Source organism: Rhagoletis zephyria, unplaced genomic scaffold (genome assembly GCF_001687245.7).
Source record: "Rhagoletis zephyria isolate East Lansing unplaced genomic scaffold, Rhagoletis_zephyria_1.1 Rzeph_scaffold_01363, whole genome shotgun sequence".
In the NCBI taxonomy this organism is placed as follows: Eukaryota; Metazoa; Arthropoda; class Insecta; order Diptera; family Tephritidae; genus Rhagoletis; species Rhagoletis zephyria.
In genome coordinates this window covers 1-26,310 of record NW_016158447.1, presented here as the reverse complement: position 1 = coordinate 26,310, position 26,310 = coordinate 1, and the positions used below count along the sequence as shown (strand labels likewise).

At 35.5% G+C, this 26,310-nt stretch overlaps 1 protein-coding gene across 2 annotated transcripts; it reads left to right on the top strand.

The window, feature by feature from the left end:
- On the top strand, nucleotides 1-26,221 carry LOC108363759 (coactosin-like protein). 2 transcript variants are annotated; one of them, XM_017617225.1, is made up of 6 exons: nucleotides 1-341; nucleotides 3,803-4,067; nucleotides 24,169-24,251; nucleotides 24,330-24,570; nucleotides 25,737-25,836; nucleotides 26,152-26,221. In XM_017617225.1, the coding sequence occupies exons 2-6, from the start codon at nucleotides 3,975-3,977 to the stop codon at nucleotides 26,157-26,159; spliced, it is 525 nt and encodes a 174-aa protein (XP_017472714.1). In that variant the 5' UTR covers nucleotides 1-341; nucleotides 3,803-3,974; the 3' UTR covers nucleotides 26,160-26,221. The 2 variants fall into 2 exon arrangements, with proteins under 2 accessions (XP_017472714.1, XP_017472715.1); XM_017617226.1 differs by lacking the exon at nucleotides 1-341 and having other exon boundaries at nucleotides 26,152-26,216.
- Nucleotides 26,222-26,310: the final 89 nt, after the last annotated feature.

Genomic DNA, 26,310 nt, shown 5'->3' with positions numbered 1-26,310 from the left:
CCAACTTCACTCGTTCGTGTCGTAGTCGAGAGCAACAACCCGCCGGAATCGGACGCATTTCTGTGGTGTATCATCTTGTTTGGTCGTTATTCATATTTTACAACACTTGTGTATATATTTTCGCTGTTCGTCGCGAAATCGGTATAGTTGCAGACAGGAATACTTTTATTTTTATTTACGGAATCATTTTTTTTTTGCTTTAATCATTTAACGTTCAACAAAATTCGAAATCTTAAATTCTTTGCGTGGGTGCTTAACAAAAAAATTCTTATTAACATACATACATATTTACATATAATCAGTTGCCAAAAATCGTTACAAACGCGACCAAGAAGAACAAGGTGAATAGATTTTAAAATTAAGTGTTTCAATGTTTAGTGTCCAGCAAATTTGTGAAATCGTGTTTGAACTAAATTCTGTGCCCTTTTTTACTTGAGTGTGTGGATGTGCACTTATTAGCATCTTGAGACAATTTTTATAAATAAAACAAAAATACAAACAAATAATTTCACAAATAATTTCAATGCATCCACACGTTTAGATAAAACTAAAAATAACCTGTGTCCTAATAAATCCTGAACTTTGTTACTGAAGCCCAGCCCTTTGTGGCAGCGTTGTGTGTGCAAGCCAGTGCATACTTGTATACAAATACTAAATACATATGTATATACGTCCATATACATACATATGTACATGTCCATACTTACATGTACATATGTATGTATGTACGGAGTCCAGTTGGAAACCTGCATACCCACATACATACATACACATACATAGTTTCTTATTTGCAAAAATTCATATCAGCAAAAGTAGATACGCCAAACAAGTTCTGCCATCTCTAACACTTCTTTCTTCGGATGCATTGTACATACATACATACGTATGTATTTGTGTATGCGCATACATACATGCATTCTGTTCCTTATTTTGCAATTCTGGTTAAAGGGTATACCATTCACTCGGGACAATAATGACTATTAAGTTAAGGTAATAGAAGCGTTTTCGGAATGAAGAAATACAGGACAAAAACGAAACGAAAGATATTGTACCTTAGGTAGTGGTGAAAGCACAAATTTACGACTCCTAACCATACCATGCTAAGTCAACTTAGGGCGTTTTCTTTTCTCGAAAAAATGTTACCTTTTCTTATGTGGCAACATTTTCAGAGTGCAACATTTTAAAGAAAGAGCTCCCAATATGCATGTGCAGATGCTGAGAAAAGAACACCAAAACTTGACAGCCCTGGTGCAGGGCAGAATAAATGCAACATTATTTCGAGAAAGAAAACGCTATTAGACTCAGCAATGTTAAAAATTAGTATGTTTTTCTTCCATTTTTCTCTCTTACGTCCTCACTCGGTGAAAATTCCATTGCAAATAAGGCGAATTTATCATACACGACGCAAGCGGTTTGACCAAACGTGAACATGGCGGCCAGAAAATCAAAAAATTTGTTTCAAATTTCACAACACAAATTGCTTGAAGCAAAGGAATATTTCGCTTGGTTTGTCAAGCCGCTTGTGTTGTGTATTTTGCTCTTTACCACACTACATGATTCTAGTGAGTGACTCTTGCTCAAAGACAAAGTGATTTCCTCTCATGCAGCATTGCTTCGTCCAAGCAACAGCAGCGGAATCGATGCCGCTTGAGACCAACGCCCTCGAGATATAATCATAGGCAGTATTATCATATTTCTCCTAAATATCGAAGAAGAATCATACTAGCCAAATATTAGTTATACGGCCGAATCCGTTAATTTTTCTTTGACATAAAAAATTGATAAACGTCCAGTTATCCTTGGCCGAATTGCTCGTAAAACCAATGAACTCAGTGCCCACAGGATTTACAGTAAAACCCGCTTAAGTACCTCACGAGAAATGTCAGCTTTTTGAGGTACTTAGGCGGGTTGGGTACTTAAAAGAACCCACTTAAGTACCTCGATGCGGGTACTCAAGCGAACATAATTTGAGATGTAGTTACATCTTCTTGTTAACCTACATAAATAAGTCCTTGAATAACACATGAACATTTAATGACTTTTAACTTTAGAAAACCGTAGTAGAAAGCGTAGTAAATTTCTTAAGAACTGCGTACTGCCTTAAGGAAATTTGACTCAAGCAAATTTCTTAGCCATTTCTTTACGTCATTTTATATGGAGTTTTTGCTTTTCTTGAGAGCTGCATACAGGCCTTAAGGGGGGAGGTACTTAAGCGGGTTTCACTTCGGGTATGTACTTCTGGTTTTTCATTTCTCTTCTCGCGAAAAAAACTTTAGGCTGTCCATGACTTAATTTTGTCGTGGATGAACTGCAGTTTTTTTTCATCACCAAAAATAACAAATTGAAATTCCTTCTACAAAATTTATATTTTTGGGTATTTTTACCCAAACGGAATTTTCATGAAATAAACTAAACCGTGGTTTAGCGAGTTTTTTCTTGACGCTAAGACACAAGGCGTGGTCATTATTTTCATGGAAATTATTCAATGGAAATAACTACTACAATTCATGCGGTCACTACTACCTAGCCTTTGGATTAGCATTATATCGTCGTTTAAAGTACAAAACCGCGTATCGTCATTCTGCAAAACCGCATAACTGGCATTAGCTGCCAAAAATTGGATTTGCTCACACAAGCTCTTGGCTCAATCCTTATCCATTCGTCCTGAAATATACAGTCAATCTTCAGTTACTTCTTAGGCCGGTTAATAAGAAGCCATTACTGCTTTTCCAGGTCCCTCATTCTTATTATTGTACTTACATATTTCCTGAGCTCTTCCCTCATCGTGTTATGACCTACTGCAAGGAATACATAGTTCGTGACGTAAAGAAGTTGAGTCAACTGACTGCCAAGCTAATCTGTCCGCAAAATATTTCCCTCTATATCATTGTGACCTGGGACGAAGAAGCAGCAATGCATTTACATTCTCAATGAACTCGAGTACTGTCGCTAAGGATAAATATTCCCTCATTACAGTAGTTTCTACGGAAATTAATATCTGCAAACATACTTGATAGCAAGACCTCCGGCGGTAAATTACCTTGAACTTCCCCTCAGGTGCAAATAATTTTATCCGGAGGCAGTGCCTTTTTGGAACCACTGCCTGCGCATGTGTGTTTTATAGTGCAATTCTTTTCGAAAACGACTGCATTGTTTATTTCATTTCTGGGAGCTGGGTCCCTAGCGTTTCCATGTTCCTGGACGACAAGACTATTCCTCTGCCGAAATAGTCTCTTGCGAAGTTCAATGGCTGTCTCTTCTATGTTGATATACAATGACTCGAGGTCGAGAATTACTTCCAGTGCTAATAGACTGTCTCACCATCACTAATTTGTTCGCGGAGCCGATGATGCTTAAAATCTTCGTGCATTTTTCCCAAACACTCCAGCAGAAAAGTAATATTTCCAGCTACTGTTGCTGTAAAGGGTAAAAACTCGTCGGTTCTATTCTAACTATCCACGCAAGTTTTAATATTTTCCTAATTTATACATATGTACATAAGCATGATAAAAACATAACAAGGTAAAACCATTGAGAGGCAATATAATTAAAAAATTTAAAACCCAATCTCACAGACACATTCTCATTTTCAATCTCAAACAACAACAATTGTGAACAATTTAATTTTTTGATTTTCAATTTTATTTGATTTTCGAATGTTTGCAAACGTCTGGAAAAAAATCAGGGCCGACGAATCGAAAGAAGGAATTTACCTTGTAATGTTTTTATCATGTACATACATAGCTTTTTATTAACTTTTTACACTTTATGAAATTTTCCTTACGCTTAAATTTTGTTCTAGTGTGCGCTATCGATCTCCATACAGTATTCGCTCAAATAGACTCACTTGGCCACATTCAGTTAATAAAGCAATCGAACACCAAGAACAACAACAACACCTACGCGACCGTGCATCGATTGCAGAAATAACAAAACTACCTGAAACCATCACCAACAACAACAACAACGCAAGAATGGCTGAAGTTGAAGTAGAGCAAATTGTTGAAGTCACAGACGAAGTAGCTAAGGATGAAGAGGTGGACGAAGTCGAGGACCAGCCACGAAGGGTAAGAGGAGATAGCGATGTTGTTGACTTTGAACTCGAAGTAGTGGATGAAGTAGATGGGGTAGATGAAACGGTTGAAGAAACCGAGGAAGATGATGTGGAGGCTGCGGAAGAAGAAGAAGAAGAAGAGGAAGAAGAAGAAGAAGAAGAAGAAGAAGTAGAAGAAGAAGAAGATGAAGAAGAAGAAGAAGAAGAAGAAGAAGAAGAAGAAGGAGAAGAAGAAGAAGACGAAGAAGAAGAAGAAAAAGAAGAGGAAGAGGAAGAGGAGGGAGAGGAGGAAGAAGAGAAAGAAGAAGAGGAGGAGGGAGAAGAGGAGGGAGAAGAACTTGAAGAAGAGGAAGAGGAGTTAGAAGAAGAAGAGGAGTTAGAAGAAGAAGATGAAGAAGAAGAAGAAGCTGTAGAAGAAGAAGTTGAAGAAGAGGAGGAAGCCGTAGAGGAAGAAGAAGAACCTGAAGCAGAGGAAGAGGAAGAAACTGTAGAAGAAGAAGAAGAAGAAGTTGAAGCAGAGGAAGAAGAAGAACTTGAAGGAGGGGAAGAGGAGTTAGAAGAGGAAGAAGCTGTAGAAGAAGAAGCAGAAGAAGTGGAGGAAGAAGCTGAGGAAGAAGAACAAGAAGAAGAAGAAGGGGAGGAGGGAGATGGAGAAGATGAAGAAGATGAAGAAGAAGAAGAAGAACCTGAAGAAGAAAATGAAGAACTTGAAGAAGAGCTCGAGGTAGCCGCTGAGGAAGAAGAAGCCGAAGATCCTGGCGTAGAAGAAGAAGAAGAAGCAAACCTTGATGAAAAAGAATTGGAAGAAGAAGCTGCTGAAGAAGCAGACCCAGCAGAAGAATCTGGAGAAGATGCAGAAGAACCTGCTGAGGAAGAAACAGAAGAAGAAGCTTCTGAAGAACCGGATCCAGCAGAAGAGCCTGAAGAAGAGGAAGAACATGAAGCCGTTGAAGAAGAAGCTGAAGAAGGGGTTGAAGACCCTGCTGAAGAAGAACTGGAAGAGAATGCAGAGGAAGAGGTAGTTGATTCTGGTGATGAAGAACCAGAAGAAGCCACTGAAGAAGAGGTTCCAGCAGAAGAGTTTGAAGAACCTGCTGAGGAAGAGGAGGAAGAAGAAGAGGTGGAAGACCCTGCTGAAGAAGAAGAAGCGGAGGAAGAAGCTGAAGAAGAAGAAGCGGATGAAGAACCTGAAGAAGAGGAAGAAGAAGATGAAGAAGAGGAAGCTGTCGAAGAAGAAGAAGAAGAAGAAGAACTTGAAGCAGAGGAAGAAGAAGAACTTGAAGGAGGGGAAGGGGAGTTAGAAGAGGAAGAAGCTGTAGAAGAAGAAACAGAAGAAGTGGAGGAAGAAGCTGAGGAGGAAGCTGAGGAAGAAGCTGAGGAAGAAGCTGAGGAAGAAGAAGAAGAAGAAGAAGAAGAGGAGGAGGGAGATGGAGAAGATGAAGAAGAAGAACCTGAGGAAGAAACTGAAGAACTTGAAGAAGAGCTCGAGGAAGCTGCTGAGGAAGAAGAATCCGAGGATCCTGACGTAGAAGAAGAAACTGCTGAAGAATCGGACCTAGCAGAAGAATCTGAAGAAGATGTAGAAGAGCCCGTTGAGGAAGAAACAGAAGAAGAAGCTCCTGAAGAACCGGAATCAGCAGAAGAGCCTGAAGAAGAGGAAGAACCTGAAGCCGATGACGAAGAAGCTGAAGAAGGGGTGGATGACCCTGCTGATGAAGAACTTGAAGAGCCTGCCGAGGAAGAGTTAGTTGATTCTGGTGTTGCAGAACCAGAAGAAGCTACTGAAGAAGAGATTCCGGCAGAAGAGCCCGAAGAAGAAGTTGAAGAACCTGCTGAGGAAGAGCCAGAAGAAGAAGAGGTGGAAGACCCTGCTGAAGAAGAAGAAGCTGAAGGAGAGGTTGAAGAACCTTCTGAGGAAGAGCCAGCAGAAGAAGAGGTTCAAGACCCTGCTGAGGAAGAAGCAGAAGAGGAACCAGAAGAAGAGGAAGCTGAAGTAGAGGCTGATGAAGAACCAGAAGAAGAAGATGCTGATGAAGCGACACCAGCAGAAGAATCTGAAGAAGAGTTTGAAGAACCCCCTGAGGATGTGACAGAAGAAGCAGCTGAGGTCGAAGTGGAGGAACCTGAACAAGAAAGTGTAGAAGAGGCTGAGGAATCAGAGGAAGAGGCACATGACCCTGTTGAGGAAGAACCAGAAGAAGGGGAAGAAGAAGTAGAAGAACCTGAAGAACCAGTTGTAGAAGAGGCTGAGGAAGACGCGGAAACTGTAGAAGATGTTGAAGAAGAGCCAGAGGAATCTGAAGAAGAAGAACCGGAAGCCGCTGAAGAAGAAGGAGATGATGATGAACTTGCTGAAGGAGAAGCAGAAGAAGTAGTAGATGATGGTGATGAGGAAGAAGAAGTTGAAGCGCCAGAAGAGGAAGCTGGGGAAGAAGTTGAAGAAGCTGCTGAAGAAGAAGCGCCTGAAGAAGAAATAGAAGAAGCTTCTGGCGAGGAAGCCTCAGAAGAAGAGGGAATTGCTGAGGTTGAACCAGAAGCAGAAGAGGCGACTGAAGAAGTAGACACAGCAGAAGGTCATGCTGACGAAGAGCCTTCTGAGGAAGAACTAGAAGAAAGTGCTGTTGAAGCACCTGAAGAAGAATTTGATGAAGAAGCAGAAATTCAAGCCGTTCGCGCTTTAGATGCTGTATTGGATGAGGCCGAACAAGAAGAAGAGTTACCTCAAGATGAAGAAGAAGTGAACCTGGGGGAAGAAGTCGATGTTGAACCAGTAGTAGAGCTTGTAGAGGTAGAAGAGGTAGCAAATTTAGAAGAGGCTGAAGAACATGAAGTGGGACCGCAACCGATATTGGAAGTGGTTGAAGAAGAGCTAGAGGTCGAAGATGATAAGGTAGAAGTGTTGGATGAAAGGGTCAACGGGTTGGATGAGCCTAAAACGGTAAGTGAAGAGGAAGAAGACGATGACGATGACGATGACGATGAGGAGGAGGATAATGTGCAAAAGTTCGAGTGCCGACCGCGAAGGGTAAGTCATGATGGCAAGAAAAATTTGCGACACGGTTACATAAGCATATGCATACATATAAACACATTTACACAAGCTTTTACATATCGTCACCTTAATTCACAAAGGCCCTAACCAACAAATTTTTTTATTTTACGGGAGAAGCAAAAAACATTATAAAATGAGCAAAAAAAAATACAGGTGAGGGCTTTTTGAAATGTGGCATGTAAGTCCGTTGTTTTTGATATTTACTAACACTTCAAAATTTTTATTGAAGTTGTTTTTTAATACATCCTACAAAACCCGGGAAAACGGATTTTCGGAAAAAGTGTTGGTTAGGGCCTTTGTGAATTAAGGCAACGATATACACTTACATATATAAACGTATTATACATGCACTTACAAACACATACAAATAGCTATTCACCCTGCAAAAAATGCGACTAATCCGGGATGACTTCGGGAGCAATTGCGAATGAAAATGCGACTAATAACACTTTTGATCTCCTTATTTATATGGAATGAACTGTTCGCTTTCTTCGAGCATGTCCTATGAAGTGACTAATTATTCCCCTTTATACCCGAACGGGTACACAAAGCGACTATTCATTTTTAAAAAATAAAAATTTGTGCCAGCCGCGCGATTCGAACCATGGTGCTCAGGTTTGTTAAGCGAATACTCTCTCTTTGTGCCAATGCCGCACATGAAATCTTATTGACTAAGTGCGCACATATCATTAAATCGTTAATAGTACCCGTTGGAGATCAGCCGGGGACTAATTGATCTCCAATTATATCCGTATGAGACCAGTCGAGACTAATTGATCTCCAATTGTACCCCCGATTGAGAGTAGCCTCGGAATACTCTCTTTAGAGATTAGTCGCATAATTTTTTGCAGGGCATAATTACCACACACGTACAAACATATATACACGCATTCCCAGTACGTATTTATTGTATTTACCTATGTACATAAAAACATACATATGTATGTATGTATGTCTGCAGCATATGTTACGTATCCCAGCGGAAAAGAAGTAATACATTACATCCGTGATAAATAACGTAAATCGTTTCTTACGAGTTTTAAATTCTATTACTGCTTAATATGTAATTAGCATTCCTATCTAATCCAAAAAGTGCCAAAAAAGTCATATTAAATCACATAGATTCCACGATTACTAGGTTATGCAAAATTGAATGCCCTCCCTAAAAAAAAATGCATTTTCGAATGTGAAAACAGCTGTTTTACTGATTCCTTTTCGATTACCATACATCACCTTTACCCACTGGGATGTAGATGAAAATTGGAAGACTTCAGTGTGTGTGTAGCAAATTCCGATAGTACTGGGACAATAAAACTCTGACATTCACGAGTGGCCGTCTCACACTTCAAGTATTAAAGCCCACCTTCTTCAAGCGCATAATTCAAAGGTATGAAGTAGATGTATTAGTATCTACATACCAGGGATGTTGCGAATGTGGAATTTTAGACATCCGCAGATGCGAATATCTAACAGCTAACATCCGCGGATGCGGATGCGAATGCGGATGTCAAGTATTTTTAAGAAACAATTAGAATCTAGCATAATGACGAGATCGTTGTTTGAACAGCGCGTACAAGCCAAACCAGATGTGTCAGGTTTTTCTAAAACTTTTTAAAAAGAATTCTTCATTCTCATTCCTTTGGCTGTTTCAGAATTTGGGGAATCTGTAACTTCATCAGCCTATTTCGATTTTAGTTTTTCTAATTCATTTTTAATACTTTCTTCTGCGATTGGTTTGAACAATTTGTGCTTATAGCGAGCTAAATATGGAAAAGTAAATTATTATTTTCCAGGAATGAAAATTTTTAACAAAATTCTGTTTTCAAAGTCGTGGCTGTCAGCCGAATCGGATCAGAATACTGTTATTTTTTAAAAAAAGCCCCCCGTTTTTTTTATAAGCATTAGAATTTCAGATAGGTATGTAATTCTTATCTTATTAAAGGTCAGCCTTATAGTTTTTTAATTATTTTAAAGACAGTTTTATCAAAGTTGATAAATATGACATTTGACCAGTTTTGTTACACAAATACTCCCACGACCACAGACAAAATATTGGCCACAATTTGTCATTTTGTTTACCATATACACGTTTTATCGGTGCACTTGCACAACATTCGCATTCGCAAAAGCTCCGCATTGATTATTGCGAATGCGAAAGCGAATGCGAATGTTAAAATTAATGCGGAAGCTCCGCGGTTGCGAATGCCAATGCGAATGCGAATATTCGTAACAACCCTGCTACATATGTACATATTATGTATGCATGTACGAATGCGTATACATACATACATACATAGATATTTATGCGCCCTGCAGAGAACCGCGAACTAGTGAATCAAATTTCTAGTTCCGTGTTTACAATGTGAACCGAACCGAAAAGATTGAAAAATCAAGATACTTTTTTCTTTCGTCTGTCGATTTTAGAACTGGTTCGAAACTATAGGATTTAGGCCTAGTTCAGAACTATCCAAAAGGGATGCAGCGGGGGTCAATTGACACATCCTAGGACATCGCCATGTTTTAAATTCGCCAGTTGTTTGTATGCAAAAGAGATTTATCGCGAACCAGTACTGTGCCTAATGTACTAGAAGCGCACCAGTTCAGAACTAGAGATTTTCCCCACAGGGTAGTATGTCTGCTGCACGCCCTTATCTGCATCTACATAGCTACCACGTGAGAACAGTTTGAGATACAGGACTTCTTAAAGAGACGCAAAAGTGTAGTGTCAATCAGAAAGGGTAAATTTGACAAGTTTTTTTGTAAAGACATGTTATCAAGATTTTCATCAAGTAAAAGCTCCCTTTGTATTCTGTGCCAAAGTTTATAAAATAAAATGCTCTACAAAAAAAAGATTTTGATTACCGTAGCTGGTTAGGTAGAGATGTCGACTACAATTCCGTATGTCGCAGGTTCAAATGCCATCACATGCAGTATTTAAATGATAGAAAAAATTTTTTTAATATACGGTGAACCAAAAAAAGTTGTATATTGAAGGTACTCATCTTCAAAGTTGAATAACTCTGCCATTAGTTAAGCTATTCATGCAAAACGTAAAATTATTAAAATACAAATAGATTTATTTAAAGTAACTAAGTCTTGCACCGAAACATAAACAATGTAAAGAAACTCCATTTTTCGAAATAAAAAAAAAAAAACTTGTACACTAAATTCAAAATGATTAACTGTTTAAAAAGCTAACTTTTTAATGCAAATTAAGTTCTCGGTAATATCTGTGCTAAATTCTCCCATATATCTTAAAGGTAATTTATCAAGAAAAGAGCTTTTGATTTCTGTTCTAGAATCTCAATTCTTGGTAAGTAATAAAAAAATTGACCAATTATAAAAAGTTGTAATTTATCAAGTGCACTGAATCGGGCTGAAAAATAATTAAAATATGTTTTAACATTTTCAAAAAAAATCGAAATCACTTTAAATTTAAAACGAAAATTCTTTTCTGTCCAATTTTATTCTTTGTACATACACATGTGTGCATATATGTACATACACATGGAGAAATGTATAATCGCTTAAATGCAAAATAATGACTTTATATAGGAATTTATGTTTTCGGGGGCAACGTATGCCACCTTACCATTTCTTTCGTTAACTGCGCTGCGCGATTGGAGCTAATATTTAAAATTCTTAATTGAAAAACATAAAGCGTAGCAAACGTAAACTCCCATATTGCTCTCCTAAAATCATATACATGTACATATTACTAATGTACGTACATACATAATAATAGAATGGCGCTTACACATATGCTAGTGTTTGGCCGAGCTTCTCATCCGATTTGTGGCGTGCGCCTACAGTTTTACGCCGACTCCGAACGGCGATTGTATTTTTATGAGAAGCGGTTTTCCATGGCAGACATACACTCAAAGGTTTGCCATTGCCTGCCGAGGGGCGTCCGCTGTTAAGAAAAAAAAAACAGTTTTCTATATTTTTTGCGATGTTGCTTTGACCAGGGCTTGAACCCAGGCCCAGCGGAGTGGAAGCGCGCACTGCTTACCACTACACCACAGCGGCCGCATACTGTACATATTCATGTGCATTGGCGTCTAATCATTAGACCGCATAACGAAATTGCTCCAAACGATTTTGAGCACTTATCTACTTGTTAGAGTGCATCAAGACTGTAAAACTCGGCACCCTCCTAAAATAGCTAGTCACATCGATTTTTTTCGTGCCACTTTTTTAACTGATACCAAATTTTACGCAATACATACATACTAGGAATGTTAATCCCGGCATCCCGGGATCCCGGTCTTTTTTAAGTTCCGAGAATACCGGGATTATTTGCCTAGAATTCCAGGATTTTCGGGATTTGTAATTTGCACTGGTGGCAATAATAGAAACGCGTTATGTTGACCAGTTTTGGTTATATTTCTTTTGTTTATTTAATATTTAAAATTTTTTTATAAATGTGTAGCTCAATATATGTATATAAAATCAATATATTGCCCATAACAAGGGCCAAATATAGTTAAATTGCGTTCTTAATTTTTCTTTCTGACGTCAGCATTTTTAAAAAGAACTTTGAAATTTGAAAGATATGAGTAATTAAAATGATTTACCAATACAATTGGTGCAATCTAGACAGCGAAAAAGCTGGAGTAGTTTTATTGCAAAAGCGTAGTTGTAAAGAGACCGTTAGTGAATCCAGATACAGTATTATTATTGACCGTCACCAGTACTAGTTTTCATTGAAAGATGGGGGTTACTTCAGTTTTTTTGTTTACCTGCTTCCTAATGCTTCCAATTGATACGCAGACTTTCTTGTGGAAAAATTTGAAGGAATTGACAACTTTTCTAAAGCTTCCACAACTTCAGGAAATTTTTCGGAAAATTTCCTGATTGCCTTATATTTTTCCGGCCACCTTCAGCATAATTATTGCGTGTCATTGATTCGCGAAAAAAGTGTATCACATCTTTTAGGATAGAAATAGTACTTCTTATTTGTGGCACCTCGTTTAAGTCATTCACAACAAGATTTACCGGAAAAGGAAGTGTTTTTCTCGTTGAGTTTTCCCATCCTATTTATCACAGAATGGTTAGAGAAACTCAAATGGATGAATTCGATTACGCATACAATTTAGTATGATTCTTGAAAATTTCTCCTTCCCCTTGTAGCTATAAGAGGGGCAGCTGTCCTGCCCTCCCCCCTGCCCCTACCTGGCTACGCCCTTGTATGGAAGAAAAGCTTCGTTCTACTTCTTAATTGTTTACTATGCAGCTGATAGGAGAATAAGGACTGCTCTAAGAATTCTACGATTCACCACCATAACTAAACCAGTTAAGGCTATACGCGTCTTTATTGATAAATGATTCCGTTGGTAAGCGTGAAATATTAGGATTGAACTGCACATAGTTCACGTATTCAATATATGTATGCACATTAGGGTTGTCCAAGAATGCATGTGAAAAAGTATAGTCGAAATTTGTATGCTCTCACCCTCTAGGATTATTCTATACCGAAAAAATATACCCTTATTTTTTTCATTTTGAAATCAAAAAAGTTTTAGAGGTCGCTCAAAGCAAGAGAAATGGTATAGAATAGTAAAAACAGGGACGTGAACCGGATGAAAAATTTGGTCGGTTCGGTTCAGCGGTTCGAACCGTTTTTGCACTTTTGGATTGGTTCGTCAAAGGGGGTTCTTTGGTCTCATTTTCTTTGTTGGTGTTTCCGACAGGGTAGGAGTGTGATGTAATGTGGAATGATTTTCCGTCATCCCTTGTCAAATTTGGTTTGGAGACAAACCGGTTTCGGCGTTGTGCCATCTTCAGTGTCATTTTTCGTTCGTGGTCTTTGAACCGGGGTTTCGGTTCGGTTCAACGGTTCGAAAAACAAAAAAATAACGCGCAAGTTTAAGTGTCAAGTGCAACAACGCGCAAGGTTAAGGGGTCTGTCAAATGAGATGGGTCTTACATGGTAAACAAACATGGTAGGTATTACCATGTTTAACAAAAAGAAAAACTAATGGGTACATTTATCTATTGAAAATTGGTTGAAACGTGGTTCGGTTTTCGGTTCGGATCAAACATTTGTGGAAAATTTTGTTTCGGTTAATGGTTCAGTTAATTAGTAGAAAAAATAGGTTTTCCGGTTCAAAACCGGTTCGGTTCAAAACCATGGAAAACTTCGACCGCTTTCAGCGACCTCTAAATATTTTTTGATTTCAAAATAAAAAATTAGGGTATATTTTTTTCGATATAAAACAATCCTAGGGGGTGAGAGCATTACAATTCCTACTTTACTGTGTTTGGACCACCCCAATGTACATATTTACATATGAACATATTTGATAAGGCTTACTAAAGTTAATTGCAGCTTATCACAATTCTAAGAACCAATTTCTGTGACGGATGTAAATAATATTTATAGACCCACATGGCAACACTTTCGTTATCATAAAGAACATAGAATATAGGGGAGGTTTTTATAATTATATGTTAAGTTTTTTTTTGTTTTAATGTAACGATTCTAGCTTGAGTTAAGTGAAATTTAAAAAAGTAATACTAACAGCAGGTTTCACCAGCAATTTAAATGGAAAATGATCTTTTATTTTTTGTCAACTTCCATATAAAATTCAAAAAATTTAAATAATTTTTCACTTAATTACTTTCGTGAAATTGACAGTAATTTTCTCCAAAAAATCATGGATATGAAAAATATAAGCTGTAGATACAGTGGCGAAAATATAAACAGGGCAGAGACATTTTAGCATTCGTGTGGCTCGTTATCTAACAAACATGTGAGTCAAAATTTCAAACTGTATACAAAAATTACCAAAGTTCGACAAAGTTTCATCCAAATTTTGCTTGCAAACGTCAGAAAAAAATCACTACCGAATAATTGAGAGAATGATTTTTCCGTTTTTCAAAGTTTTTATCATGCTTCTGGGTATTCAGCATTTTTCACTTTGACTTAAGCTACAATTGCTATGTCTCGAAAAGATTATTTTCACTAACATCTAAAGATATTTTAAAGAAAGTATCTGAACGCACTTATCTTCACGAATTAATTCTTTGCACGATTAACTTAATGCTTACATATGTACATACATACATGCTATCTACATATTTACATAAGTATGCACGTACATGTGTATGTATATAGGGGACAGGCATAAAAATTATCGTTCCTAGAAAATCTCACACTCGACTGCCTGTTATCGTCTTTATCTCCATGGTTTATTTGTTGGCACCGTGTTTTTAGTTTATCAAATCTAAATCAGTGCAAATTATATGATTAACACATGCACACATACATACATACATACCCATGTAGGTACACTAGACATACATATGCATTTTTTTAGATTATACATACATACTTACATATATGCATGTCCATATATCTTTGATAAAATGTCATTTCAAATTGGCTCAGGTTACGTAAATCTTAATATTTTTCTAAAATATTTTGGAGGAAGTCGCAACAAATTACATATGTATTTTATAATTCCGATGGAAAAACAGTACGGATCTTTTTAATCAAGAATGTTGCACCTTAATATACACACATGGGTATGTATTGAAAATTCAATTTTTGGTTCGCAGTGATGATTCGGTTGACTTGCGATTTTTCCATATACATACATATGTACATATACATCCATACATCCATCAATACCCTCTATATGCGATTTCCACAAAAATTTGTTTCCGATATTATTTAGAAACCATCTGGATCTTAGATGCCATCACTGATGTTAATTCTAACTTTGCGATCTACGAGTAAATTTTACTAATCAGCTATTTATAAGGATATCGATGGCAGTCAAGTCTTAGGTTGAATTCTAAATCATAATATAAGCCCTCGATATGTACATTTCCTACGCGACCTTTTTTAATAAATTTTGATAAGAACATTATGTAGTTTTGTTGGTTCTCATCACTCCTGAGATTCTCTACTCATATGTAAATGGTATATTTATACAGTAGGGTTATCCAAAGAAATTAAAGTCGGAATTTGAATGCTCTCACCCCCTAGGATTGTTCTATGTATATCGAAAAAATATATCCTGGCTTGTTTGGAAATCAAAAAATATATAGCGGTCGCTAAAAGCGCTCAGAGTCTTGCAGGTATTTTATACGCGAAAAAAATAAAATTTTTTAGTAGAAATGATGGAGAATCCTTGAAAATTAATATTTTAAAATCGGCAAACTCTGTTTCTATCCTGGAGACCTCAAGGCATAATACACGTACACAATACATACACAAAAACGGTACTAGACTGTTTCGGTTTTGATTTCGGAATGCTTACACATTGAGAAGTTAGACTATGTTCAAACAGGTCAATTAGCTGAGGCAATTAAGCTTTTCTGGTGCGGGCAACTGGTCAAATAGCTTCCCTCCAATGTGAAGTGGCATACAAATGATACAGAAGGGTGGTCAAAGTAACGAAACTGTAGTTGATTTCGCTAGATAGACGGAAAAAATATTTCTTTTTAAAACGTCAGATCGAAGAACTGGGAGGAAAGTGATTCACCTTTTCTACAACATAGTTTCGTCTAGCGCTGCTCAAAGAGATTCTTTTCATAGCCAAAATTTGTTTAATGTGTGTGCAGAAGTGGATATAGTATCGATGGGAATTGTTATCCTCCTACAACAATGACGCTTACACGCCTACGAGACATTACTGAAGCTTTCTCCTTTTTTACTTTCCAAAAAAAAAAAACAAAGAAACATGTAAATATATAAATACATACATACATACATATGTATGTATGTATCTACACGGCTTGAAAATCAAGCGCACTTTTAAGAAAATTGTATCCAAGATTAGATGCCCGTAAATGGAATTGATCAAAGCGCACAAAGCTCACACGTAAATGTACATACATACATACATGTACATAAGTTCCCTTGCGGCGAGCTGATTGAGCTAAGTGACATTTTGATCAGATTTGTTTATTTAATGTTTATTATTTTTTTTTTTTTATAAAAATCTATCGCATTATATAACCACATTTAAAACTTTGTACAAAAATTACAAACTATACCAATTGGACCGAAAAATTGTAAACTTTTTATAGAGAATTTTTATAAAAATTGTAGGTATGAAGATTTATGTATAGGTATATACATATCTAAAATTTTGGTGGGATAAAGTGCAAATTTCAAGGCGCTAGAAATTTGCGTTGATTTTTTAGCACAATGCGATTTCCCTATTTTTTTATTTTAAAATCAAAAAATATTTAGAGGTCGCTCAAAGCGCTCAAAGTTTCCTATGTAGAATGGGGAAAAAACACTTTTCGTATAAATGGTATAGAATTCTTGAAAGTCAAAATTTTTCGATCGGAAAACTTCTTTGTTTCTCTTCAAGAGATTCTCAATAATAATACCCAATTATTTATTTCACCACCTTTTTCATAGTAACTATATTTATAGGTCCGGTAAACCCTCAGAAAATGCCAAAAAATGCAATGTAGGATAAGTAAAAAATCTTTAGTATACAAAAAATATGTACTGTGGAACGATTTGCCGTCATCCCTTGTCAAATTTGGTGAAACCAAATGGTTTGTCCCCAAACCAAATTTGACAAGGGATGACGGCAAATCGTTCCACATTACATCACACTCCTACCCTGTCGGAAACACAAACAACCAAAACAAAAAAAAAAATTGTTAATTAACAAATTGGGTATTGTTGTTGTAAGTCTCCAGAAGAGAACCAGAGTTTTGAGCGACCCATAAATACTTTATTGATTTCAAAATAAAAAATTAGGGTATATTTTTTTCGATATAGAACAATCCTAGGGGTGAGATCATTAAAATTCGAACTTTACTTATTTTGGACCACCCTAATATACATATGTATGTACCGCCGTGGTCCAGCTTGATTACAATGATAAACGTTTGCAAGAAATGCAAAAAGCCGCAAAACTCGCAAGTGAGTAAATTTCATTCAAGCTTTAAACGGATTTTACAAATCAAGCGCATCACGCGCAGAGAATCGAAAATAGAGATATGTACGCGTTTCGAGCAGCACAAGTCAACCGGCAACTAAGTAGTACGATCGGTAGCACTACGGTTATCAACAGACGGACAACGCTCAGCAGCCGGTGCAAATGTGTCTGAGGTGAAAGTATTTAACTGAAAAATTTCGATGCGTTGAAATGTGAAATGTGAAATGTGAATGCGGCAGCCAAGGTGGCCATCTTATAGTGGCGAAGCCAAGAGCAATTGCTGGTTGTTGTAGCAGTTGCATTCGTTAATATATTTGTACATATATACCCTACAAGACAGCTGAGTATCATATGAGTACTCATATTATCATTACTCCTAATCACAAAAGTGCTTATCAAAGTCCTCATTTTCGTTCAGGCCATGGGAAAAAATTGAGTACTTTCCCCTCAATGTTGTCATCAGAAAGTCCTCAGTACTAATAGTCAAACTACTCATTTATGCCGTACTACAAAAACAAAAGTGTAAATGTGTGAGAATTTTTGCCTAAAGTGCTCAGCAATGTCTTGTAGGGTATACATGCAGATAAACATACATATGCAGTTTTATACATATGTATGTATGTATACTGATGTACCTGTAAAAGTTGTCCTAGCTGGACAATTCTGCAGCCATGAAGCATTGATCGTAATGCTGCGGCTGTCAGGTTGTTACACGACGACATTTAGAACGTACAAATCACACACAGCTAATGAAGTAGTGGTGGCCATTTTCAAAGTTAACTGTTACTGACAAGAAAACGCGGCAATCACCAAAGCGATGGTAACTATATTATTTTCATTTTACTTTCAAACGAATGTCAAATATGTTTAGTTGACTTTAAACATTTTTTTTAACAGAATATGCTCAAAATAAACATGTTTTTTGAATAATAAGAATGTGACATAAACATATACTGCCTTATCCTGAGTTTCACCCGAAAAAATTTCGCCCGAAAATTTCTATTCCGCCTATAGTAAATACATGGAAATCATAAGTGAAAAGTGAACCGGTTTGTGGAAAATGAAACTCATGATAAGGCTGATAATAATTATCTTCATATTTTATTTGAATTGCACTGTGCAACAGTGAAAAAAAAATGTTCAAGTGATTTAAAAAATGTCCTAGCACTGACCGAAAAACTCCCTAAATTACTAGAAGTGTTTAAAATTTGTCTAATACCCTAAAATTCTCAAGTTATGCATATAAAAATATGTATTTTTATATGACCTAGCGGATCGAACAATTTTTTACCGCAGATTTTTTTTTTTTGGTGATTTTATGTTTAATATTTTTTTAGAGAGCAGACTATCTTAACTTGTTTACCAAATTAATTAACTCGGACATTGAAAATACAAGGGCATTTACGGAAAAAATTAGAAACTTTCGATAATATTTAATGGTGTTTTCTTTTCTTGCAAAAAATTGTGCCTTCTTATATGGCAACATTATCAGAGTGCAACATTTTAAAGAAAGGCTACGCAATATGCGTATGTGGAGATGCTGAGAAAAGAAAACGCTATTAGTTTTCCCTCACTTTTTTCCCACAACACTTTTAGAAAGACATTTTCAAATCTTTCATCACTGACGACATTTTTCTTATTTTTTCGTATGTTAATGTGGGAGCAATTGAATTTTTTCGTTGGAAATAATTATTAATATAATTTTTAGTTGAATTCTGCTATAGTTGTTTTGTTAAACAGAATGGCAAAAAAATTATTTATTTTCTGGCTAGCTGGCGCTGAAGACCGGACAACGCCCCTGATGTATGTACATATTTCAAAAAAAAAAAGAAATAAATTCTAAAAAAATGTTGAAACCAAATGACGTAACAATTTAAAAAGAAACCTAAGTATCAAAACATTAATATTATATACGAGTTCTGCTTCATGCTTAAGTATCAAGGTCCACTAAAAATTTTTGACAATTTCTTCAGTAAGTTTACCAAGACTGCAGCTGCATTACAGCACTATAAATTATTTCCTTCCTTCAGTATTAAAAGGGGGATAAAGTTTATTTTTAGATAAGTATAAGTACATTTGTTCATATATAAAATAGTATATGTTAGTACGCATGTATGTACATATGTATGTATTTGTTAGCAGTTCCTTCCTTCTCCTTACTTTGTAAGTTCTACAAAATATGTATGTCTATACTTTTATACGCCGCATTTAGCTAACTGCACCCCCATTGCTTATACAGTGGACGTCCAATATAACGAATCTTATGTTGTTCGTCTAATTCGAAATATCGAAAAATTCGTTAAATCGAGTGTTTTTTTTTTATATATATAATAGTCAATTAAATAACTAAATGCATTCAGTTTAAAAACTTATGTATTGTCTTTAATTCAACAACAACAAAATTTGAACATTTTATGTATTTATTTTCTACAGAAAAAGTCTTCAATTCGCCTTTGCGCTTTTAATAGTTTCCAAGCTCTTCTTCACTGCGATTTTTTGCAAATCTCTCAAATACCAAAAGTAACTTCATATTAAAACAAACTACAATATTTAGTGCAGTTAAACAACCATTGACTTAACGAAACCTTTGCTTTTGAAAATAACGCGAAATTTCTGCTAAAAAACATAAATAGCATTCGTTATGTCGAATAATAAAAATCCTATGCGTTCGTGATATATAAACATGAATGAGATAAATTTCTTATTCCGAAAGTTCGTTATACTGGAAGTCCACTGTACGCACATACCTACATACATACATACTATGAACATACATACGTAAAGTATTTTTTCACTCTCACCTTCATGATGAGTGAAGCGACGCATCGCCTGGGTGGGTGCAACGACAGTGGTGACGCCGACTGCAACGTCTACGTTGAAGCTACTTCATAACAACACGACCGACCGACCGACCGCCAACTCGCACGCAGCTCACACGCAGCACTCGTCGTGCATTTCCTACGCTGATTTTAAACTTGAAATTTATTAATAACCTTGCGGCGCATACTCAAATCGCATTCAATGGATGATGAGTCCATTTGCCGCCTATGCATACCTTCATACATCTATAAATGCATATGTATGTGTGTGCATATGCACATACATACCTGTACATACTCATGAGTGATTTTAGTTAGGTAATAGCGCACAGTGCGGTGTGAGGAAGTTACTAAGTGCACGCGAGTGATGCGGCTGATGCGGCTGTGGCATGTGCGCGGCGCGGCACGGCGAACGCTCGTTAAATGGGTTCTACGACGGCCGGCGTTCATTTTTACCGCATATGGGCAAAAATTTACGAAACTCATTAATAAAATGCACACATGTGAACATACATGCATACAAGAGCACTTAAACGCGTTGCATCAAACATACATACATATGTACCTATACAAAAAAGTAACAAAAGTAGCAATAAAGCAAATTCCAATCTAACAGCGCCATAAAAGTAATGCAAGTCAGCAGAATTCAAATAAAAAGAAATGTACAAACGAAAACTTTTGTAATAAATAAAAATAAATAAAAGGCAAATAAAATCATAAAAATGAGAAACAATAAAATTGCAAGCCTTTTCAACATTCAATACACTCATTTTAGCCAACAAAAATATTGTATCCGCTATAAATAAATACGAATGCTTATTCATACATATGTATGTATGCATATGTATGTATTTACATATTTCCTCTACAAAGCTGATCGTTAAATTTATGCAGATGCATTCCCTGTTGATTAATGGCAAATTACTAAACTACTTTGCTTTACACACTTGCGATTTCGAGACGAGCGGCTAAACAAAACGAAATTAGTGTTCAGTAGTTGCATGACTTCTGGCAGCTACTGTCTGTCTGCTTGTGTGTTGCTCATACAGTTAAGCCCAATAATGTCCATTTCCCCCGTTTGCCGCACACTGCCTGCCTATCGCGCTTCTTTATTTCAGATGAGTTCGTTCGTTCGACCATTCGTCGTTGTGCAAATGATTTTTTTTTTTTTCGACTTTTACATCTTTTTCGCTTTCGATTTAAAGTTAGATTCCAGAGTATCATTTCACTTTCATTTACTTTGCAAAATTAGTGTAAGTTTTGATGTTTCTGAAATACATAATTTGTTTTGGCTTTACATTGAATTCGAACTACATAATTTAATAAATTAACCGTTAAAATGAAATGAAAGCGTTTGGCGATGAGCACTTTGGATTTTAACATACATACATATGTACATACCTAACTATGTATGTATATGTAAATGTTGTGGATTAGCTGTAGATATACAGGAAACGAAAAGATAATACAGGTAGGCCTTCTTAAGTTAAACCATTCTGAAAGGAGTGCCTAAGAAGGACTGAACCGAGTGCTTACCTACAAGAAAGCACTAGAAAGCACTTCTTATTATATATTATCCACTTTGAGTTGGAATAAAACATATTTGATAAGGATCTTAAAAAATACCTTGAAGAAGTATTAGTTTTTTAATGAAAGAAACTGCTTTAGAAGAACTTTTCCAACAGGCCTTCTAAGGTAAAAATATAAATTTGGACACGACAATTTAGCAAGTTTTGGTTGATTTCCTTTTCGTTTATTATATCTTTATAAAAGTATAGCTAATTATCTAACTACAGGCATATCAATCCGAAGTTCAGAGTTTGCGCAAAAATTCTACAGAGTTTCACCTAAAATTTCAAACTTCTCTAAAATGTGTTCCGTAAAAATTAAATTTGTCTTCTATGCAACCTCATTCGTTTTCACTTTGTTTGGCCACTAAAACAATACTTGTAATGCAATCACTCTCTGTCCAAAGTGAAGTACCAATTTTTTGTACAAAATTATTAAGTATTTTTGTTTATTTAAATCAGAGTTGGCCACTTTATAGGTTCTTTCAGCCATCGAGCTATATGGAGATACATACATACATACATACATATGTGCGTACATATGTGATAATTTTAATCATCACATGTAATATAAAATCTTAGCATTTATTTGAAGAAAAAAAATTCTATAAAAACTGAAATGTGCGCAGGAAATGCTTAAAGAAAGGAAAGCACTAAAGAATTTCTTGAATTCGATGGTTGCACTGAAGCGAAAAGAAGTGAACCGGCAACGGCTATGAGTCAGATGATTAAAATATGTGTAAACACGCTCTTTCATGTGTAGTTACATATGTGCATACATACACTTGTGGTCAGCTGATTAAGTTAAGTGACATTTTGACCACTTTTGGTTATTTTTTTGTTTTGTTTACTTAATGTTTATATTTTTTTTTTATAAAAGTCTGGCACTTTACATAACCAGCATCGCATAAATTAACATTTTAAACTTCTTCCAAGAATTATAGAAATTAAAGAAACTTTAATAATTACACCCAACAATTTTAAATTTTTATTAAAAATTTTAGGTATGCAGTTTTACAGCGCATTAAATTTTAGTAGGTTAAAGTGTAAATTTTAAAACGCTAGAAAACCGTCAGTCAAAAACATTATCAAAAATCAACGCGATTTTCTGCATACCTTAAATTTTTCTTAAAATTAAAAAAAAAGTTTAAAATTTTTGCGTGTAATTGTTAAAGTTTGTTTATTTTTATTTTTTATTTTGTACGAAGTTTGAAATGTGGATTCATGTGGGGCTGGTTATGTGATATGCTAAACTTTTATACAAAAATATAAACATTAAATAGAGAAAAGAAAAATAGCCAAAACGGGTGAAAATGTCACTTAACTTAATCGGCTGACGACAAGGGTATGTATGTATAAACATGTGTGAATTTATTCATATCGATCCACAAACATACATAGTATGTATGTACATAAATACAAATGTATAAAAAAAATGATGTGTAAATAATGTTTAAATATATTTTGTGAGAGCATGCATACATTCTTACATACATATGTATGTACATGTGCATAAATCACATAATCCACACAAACCCAAAAGAAAAGTACATATTAAAAAATAAAATTAGTTACGCGGTTTTGCAGAATGACGATACGCGGTTTTGTACTTTAAACGACGATATATTATCGACATACATATGCACGCATGTGAACTCCATACTTACATATGTACATGCCTATGTAAAATACATAGAGGGAAAACGAGATGAATAATTACAAGTACTTTTATTTCATATTGGAACCGATCTGATGTAATGTAGTGCATCAACCGGTATTTCTTTTCCATCAATTTTCCTTTTCACCACAGTACACGCCAACACATATTCCATAATATATATATATATTTTTTTTTAACGTTCATAAAGGCCAATCTGCATAAATGTAGAGCCTTCTGTAAAAGGCATCTCGAACTTTTGTAATGAATGGTACGTATAGATATTTTTCATTTGAAACATTTGTTATACTCGACACCAGTGCAAAGTAAGTACCAATACTAAAAACTTCATGGTTTAAAAAGTTGCAAATTTGATTCTATCCAACAAATTTTAGCATATTTATTTCTACTAATTTGAGCACTCAATCCAAAAAAAAGCTTCACTAAATCGATATCGAATGATGATCTATATAGACCGTTACTATTTTACAATATAGTTTATAAGAAGCAAAAATGATTGACTATATTTATAATAAAAGCTTATTTGACTAACCTTAACCTAATCCCAAAATAATTGCAAGTAACGTGTCCCAGTCTGATCGCGGAATTATGACATACAGAAATGAGGTATTTAGATTTCAGGGAACTGTTGTAGATGTTTTTAAACTTTTAACAATTTAATTACATTTGTACATTAACATACAATAAATTTGCTTCTGAAATATTTATATTTGTGTATGTAAATTTATAAAGTTATGTTTCGAGTATTATTTATGTTATAGAAACTATGTACGTATCGAAATAGTTAGGCATGTAGTATCAATATATACATATCGACGCCTACAAACCATACCATGCTAAGTCACCTTAGACTTAGTCAGACTTAACATAATATGTTTGGGGGCGTTGTCCATATTATATTTTATTTTTATTTGATTTTTTTTTTATCTAACGAGTTTATTTCATTTTCTATTTTATACTGAAGCAGAGAACCGCTGTAAATAAATTTCGCTACCAGAGGCAGCACGTGCACCTTATACGCTGAACATAGAGGAAATATTTTGTCATTGCCAAATATTATTCCTTCTTCATTTTAACTTTTAGATGTTCTCACCCACGGAACTCGACAAAGATGCCATTCGTGAGGCCTACGAAGATGTTCGATCCGATCAAACAGATACCGAATGGTAAGTTTTTCAATTTACAAATTTTTTATATAAGTAGTTATTTTTCGACAAATAACAAATTGCACGTCCTTCTCTTAGGGCCGTTTTCAAGTTTCATGGACCCACCGTTACTTGTACTGCACGCGGTCAGGGTTTCACCGAATTCCGCGAGCAATTTGGTGATAACGACCGCGCATTCGGTTACATCCGCATACAAATGGGCGATGAGATGTCCAAACGACAGAAATTCGTCTTCCTGACGTGGATCGGCCAGTATGTCGGCGTATTACCACGTGCCAAAATGTCCACAGATAAAGCGCTCGTGCGTGAGGTGCTAAGTGTAAGTGTTCAATTTCAATACCGTGATGTGTACATACATTAGACTGCATCTACCAAAAAAAGTTGCGGTTTTTCCGCCGAGGATTACAAAATCTATTATATTTTAAGACGTCCACCAAAATATTTCGGTAAAACATTAAGATTTACGTGAGCTGGACCGATTTGAAAATACCTCCAAAATATAGTTTTTATGAATAAAAATAGTTTCTTAAAGAAGTTTTTGAAAAACTTCCCCTCAGATGAGAAAGCTGATTAGGCTTAAAAAATCTGCATAGAAATATTTAAAATTCTTTTCAACGGAATCGTAATAATGAGATCTTTTATGCTGTTTTTTACTTTTTTCAAAGTTGATTTACAAAAACTTAAATAACTGAGCCTGGATTTAGACTTATGGGATCTCGGTAGAAAGGTATTTTCCCACTATTTTTATTTATGTGCAAAAAAGAGTTATTCGTGACCCAATTTTATTTTATTTTTTTCAAATACCAACACATCTTAATTCAACTTTGAATGATGTTCGTTCAACCGACCTTTCTCTTTCATCCTTTGAATGAGTTTATTAGCAAAGAAATAAAAAGGGCGAGAAAATACCTTTCCAATGATACCTCACAAGTCTAAATGAGATGAGTGGATTCAGTTATTCAAGTTTTCCTTATACCAATCCTTGAAAAATGTTAAAAAAAAACAGCATCAAAAATCTCATTATTAAGATTCCGTTGAAAATTTTTTAAAAATATTTTTATGCAAATTTTTTAAGCTTTAACCGTTTAGTTATTTGAGGGGATTTTTTTTTTTTTAATTCCTTAAGAAACTATTTTTATTCCTTTTTTGGAGATATTTTCAAATCGGTCCAGCTCGTNTAATATTTTTTCGAAATATTTTTATGGACGTCTTAAAATATAATAGATTTTATAATTCCAATGGAAAAACAGTACCGATTTTTTTGTTTTGTATAGGGAGTGATGCAGTCTAATGTACATACATATGTATGTCGTTGAAAAGCTGTTATGGTGCACCCAATGGCTGACTGTACTTTTATTTATCACTAAATGTGCAACTGTTTTTTCAATACCATATGTGTGTATGTACATATGTACTTACATACATATATGTATGTATGAACAAGCCTGTCTATATAATATGCCTGTTTTATTTTATTCGAAACAGAATTTTGCTGTCGAGTTATATGCGGGCGTGGATGATGAACTGGACATTGAACTTTTCCGTGATGCCTTGGAACGCGCAGGTGGCGCCAACTACGGCACTGGTGAGCCTAAGTGGTAAAGCGCGAGAGCATTGGTAGAGCAATAAAATTGTACATTGTACTTGAAATTGGCAAAAGCAAAAACAAAAATTGAAAAAAAGTTGGCAACAAAAAATTTAATAAAATTAAAAAAAAATGTATAAGAATAAGTCATGTGTAACAAAAAAAATTTCATTGCTCAGACCGAAGTGCCAAGCGCGAAGATGATGAGAAGAATAAGATGAGCGGAAGAAGATGAATTTTGGAGATTATGTGGATTGATGTCGAGCAGAGGAGTTGAACCCTTACTATACTACCATAAATTTAAATTCTTTCTAGGTGTTTAAGTGCATAGACGTGGCAACGCATAAACGAGTCCCTGATTAGTCATTAAGTTTATTAATTACATGAATATATGTATACTATACATACATACTTACTATTAGGGGTTTCACAAGACGTGTTAACCGTCGTAAAATCTTAAGGTTAACATCTTTT

Coding starts and splice junctions, on each gene's coding strand:
- LOC108363759 (XM_017617225.1), top strand. CDS start 3,975: ATGGCTGAAGTTGAAGTAGAGCAAATTGTTGAAGTCACAGACGAAGTA. Junction 4,068..24,168: donor TCGAGGACCAGCCACGAAGG/GTAAGAGGAGAT, acceptor TTTAACTTTTAG/ATGTTCTCACCCACGGAACT. Junction 24,571..25,736: donor TCGTGCGTGAGGTGCTAAGT/GTAAGTGTTCAA, acceptor TATTCGAAACAG/AATTTTGCTGTCGAGTTATA.